General features: G+C 57.5%; 1 protein-coding gene across 1 annotated transcript in view; it reads left to right on the forward strand.

The window, feature by feature from the left end:
* Nucleotides 1-980: 980 nt before the first annotated feature.
* The window catches only part of CHGG_00972 (uncharacterized protein), a gene marked incomplete at both ends in the record, with an annotated part of 4669 nt that continues 2935 nt past the window's right edge, over nucleotides 981-2714 (forward strand). The window contains 2 exons of the mRNA XM_001220192.1: nucleotides 981-1857; nucleotides 1929-2439. Of these exons, the coding sequence (XP_001220193.1) occupies nucleotides 981-1857; nucleotides 1929-2439 (1388 nt within the window). The remainder of the gene's footprint in view (nucleotides 1858-1928; nucleotides 2440-2714) is intronic.

Genomic DNA, 2714 nt, shown 5'->3' on the forward strand with positions numbered 1-2714 from the left:
ATGCGGGAATGCAAATCCCTGCAACCCGCGATATCGACACAGCACCCTCTTCGCTCCACAGTGCAAGCGGCGACCCACTTGCCCGGGGCGTGCTGTGCGTCGAAAGTAGGCCCGGGCAGGCTCGAATGGAAATGGAAGCATGGGGGTGGCCCCCGGCACACGTCCGCAATTCGCAAAGGGCGCCGCCTCGCCCGGGAGATGGCCCAGGGCACAGGAGTACCTTGAACTTGTACCGCGAGATGTACCCTCATGCTGGACCTGGCCTTGGCTTGTTCTCCTTGCCATTCGACGTTTCTTCGCTGGTCCCCATCATTACTTTACCTTTTCTGCCCACATATCTTCCTGCTGCTAGTCTCCCTTCCCTTTTCTTCCTCACTTTGGGAAATCTCTCTCTCGCGAGCAATCCGGCACGCCTGGCTGGTGTTTGCCCTCGCTCATCCCAACTTTTGACCTGGATACCCGAGCAACGCGACTCCTCACATCCATCTTCTCACCTTAGCGCGCCCGTCCTATTTGGTCCGACGCTTCGCCTCCCTCTTCTCGCTCTCTCGCCATCCCACGTTTTATATCCTGCCTCCCACCCGCCATCGCCATCTCTCACCCCACCCGCGTTGGCCGCGCCCTCGAACCTCTTCCACCCCCCAAGCGTTCCAGGTTTTCACCTCCCCCCCCCAACGATCTCTAGCTTTCTTCCGCCCAAAACACAACACGCGGCGACTGCTAAGGGCGCTTCTTTTTGCACGGGGCATCGGACCCCGCAGTCGTTTCGTCTTATGGACCATCATCACTGGCCCACTCGCGTCACATCCCATCTCCTTCCGTAACTTCCACTGTGCCCCCATGCGATTTGGCGCCCTTGCCATTTTCTCACTCTTTCCTATCGTCAACAAGGACCGAGGCTGCGCTTTCACCGTCATCACTCACTGACTGGGCGCGGGCCTCGTTACCTTCCAACGGACACCACTTTTTCTTAGTTCACCATGGCCCAGAGATCCCCTTCTGCGACCCAGCCTGAGGACCAGGCAAATTCGGGCAGTCGCACCTCATCCGCCAAGGACGGCGCAGGGTCACCAAATTCAACCAAGCAGTCTAATAGTTCGGGTGCCGTCTCTTCTTCATCCACACTCCCACACATATCCGACCCGGCATCTCACTCAAACTCCAATTCGGAATCACCGCAACCCCCACCACAGGCCATGGAGAAGCCGTCGGTGGCCGGTTCGCAGCCCTCTCCCTACGGCACGCGATCGCGGAACCGCACCGGCGCCGCACGCCCAAATTATGCTGAGGACAAGGACCTGGATCTGGAGATGTTCGACGCCTATCCTCAGCGCAAAGATGATGACGCCAAAAAATTGGCCACCAAACAACAAGGCGCATCGTCAACGCCAGCACCCGCCAATCCGGCGCCGGCTGCCCCGCGCTCCGGCAATGGATCTTCAAGAAAACCGCTTCCGGAGGACGGCAGGCAGCACAACGGCACCAAAGACCAGCACCAACAGCAACAGCAGCAACAACAACCACAGCCACAAAACCAACACCAACCATCAAATGTGGCATCATCGGCTGCCAACGGCGCTGGCGCAACAAATAGCGCTTCAAAGGGCAAGAAGCGCAAGGTTGCCGACACGGCTCCAACGACCAGCGGCAGCCAAACACCGTCAGGGTTGAATGGTGGCACTCTTCCCTCGTCGGGGCTGCAGAAGCGCGTCGGAACCAGCGGGCAAAGTACTGGGAATGGCACGCCAAGCAGTGCGAGCTATGGCGAGACGAACTTAGTCACGTTTGAGAATTCCAAGTCCCGCCCCAAGGATGGGAAAATGATCGCGGACGACGGCACGATCCTCGAAGTAAATGGTAAGTTTTTCCGCCTTCTCCACATCACACTATCACCATGACATAGGTCATTTTCTTCATTTTACTTTGAGCGAACGGTCCTGACGCGAGTGACGCAGATCATGTGTACCTGGTCTGTGAGCCGCCCGGGGAACCGTACTATTTGGGCCGCATCATGGAATTTTTGCACGCCAAAAACGACGCGGCATTGCCAATCGACGCGCTGCGCATCAATTGGTACTACCGACCTAAGGACATCGGACGCAAGGTGCAAGACACACGCCTTGTTTACGCCACGATGCACTCAGACATTAGCCCTCTGACGTCGCTGCGCGGCAAGTGTCAGATCCGGCACAAGACCGAAATCACCGACATGGCTGCCTACAAGGGGACGCCCGATTGCTTCTGGTACGATCGGCTGTATGACCGGTACATCCAAAAGAACTACGAGGTGATCCCGACGCGGCAGGTCATCAACGTGCCCGAACACGTCAAGAAGGTGCTGGATGAGCGGTGGAAGTATGTCCTGACGGAACAGGGCCGGGGGAAGGAGCTGACCAGCGCGGTCAAAACGTGCAAGCGATGCACCACCTTCTGCGCGAAGTAAGTGAACAAGCCTCCATCAGATCAGAGGTCCAACCCAAGTGGGCGACCCCAGCCAACCAAAAACCCAAAAACCCGACCGGGCCCTGTGATTTAGCGGGGTGGCGCGGGACCCAATGGGTGGGAGGCATGGAGGGTACGACAAAGTGGAGTGCAAAAAAGTGGATCTAGATGCTGACACATCACTACCCCTAAAACAGCAATGATTCGGTGGACTGTGCCGTCTGTCAACACACGTATCACATGAATTGCGTCAAGGCCACCCCTGCTGAAAA

The sequence above is a fragment of the Chaetomium globosum genome, genomic scaffold (genome assembly GCF_000143365.1).
Source record: "Chaetomium globosum CBS 148.51 scaffold_1 genomic scaffold, whole genome shotgun sequence".
NCBI lineage: Eukaryota > Fungi > Ascomycota > Sordariomycetes > Sordariales > Chaetomiaceae > Chaetomium > Chaetomium globosum.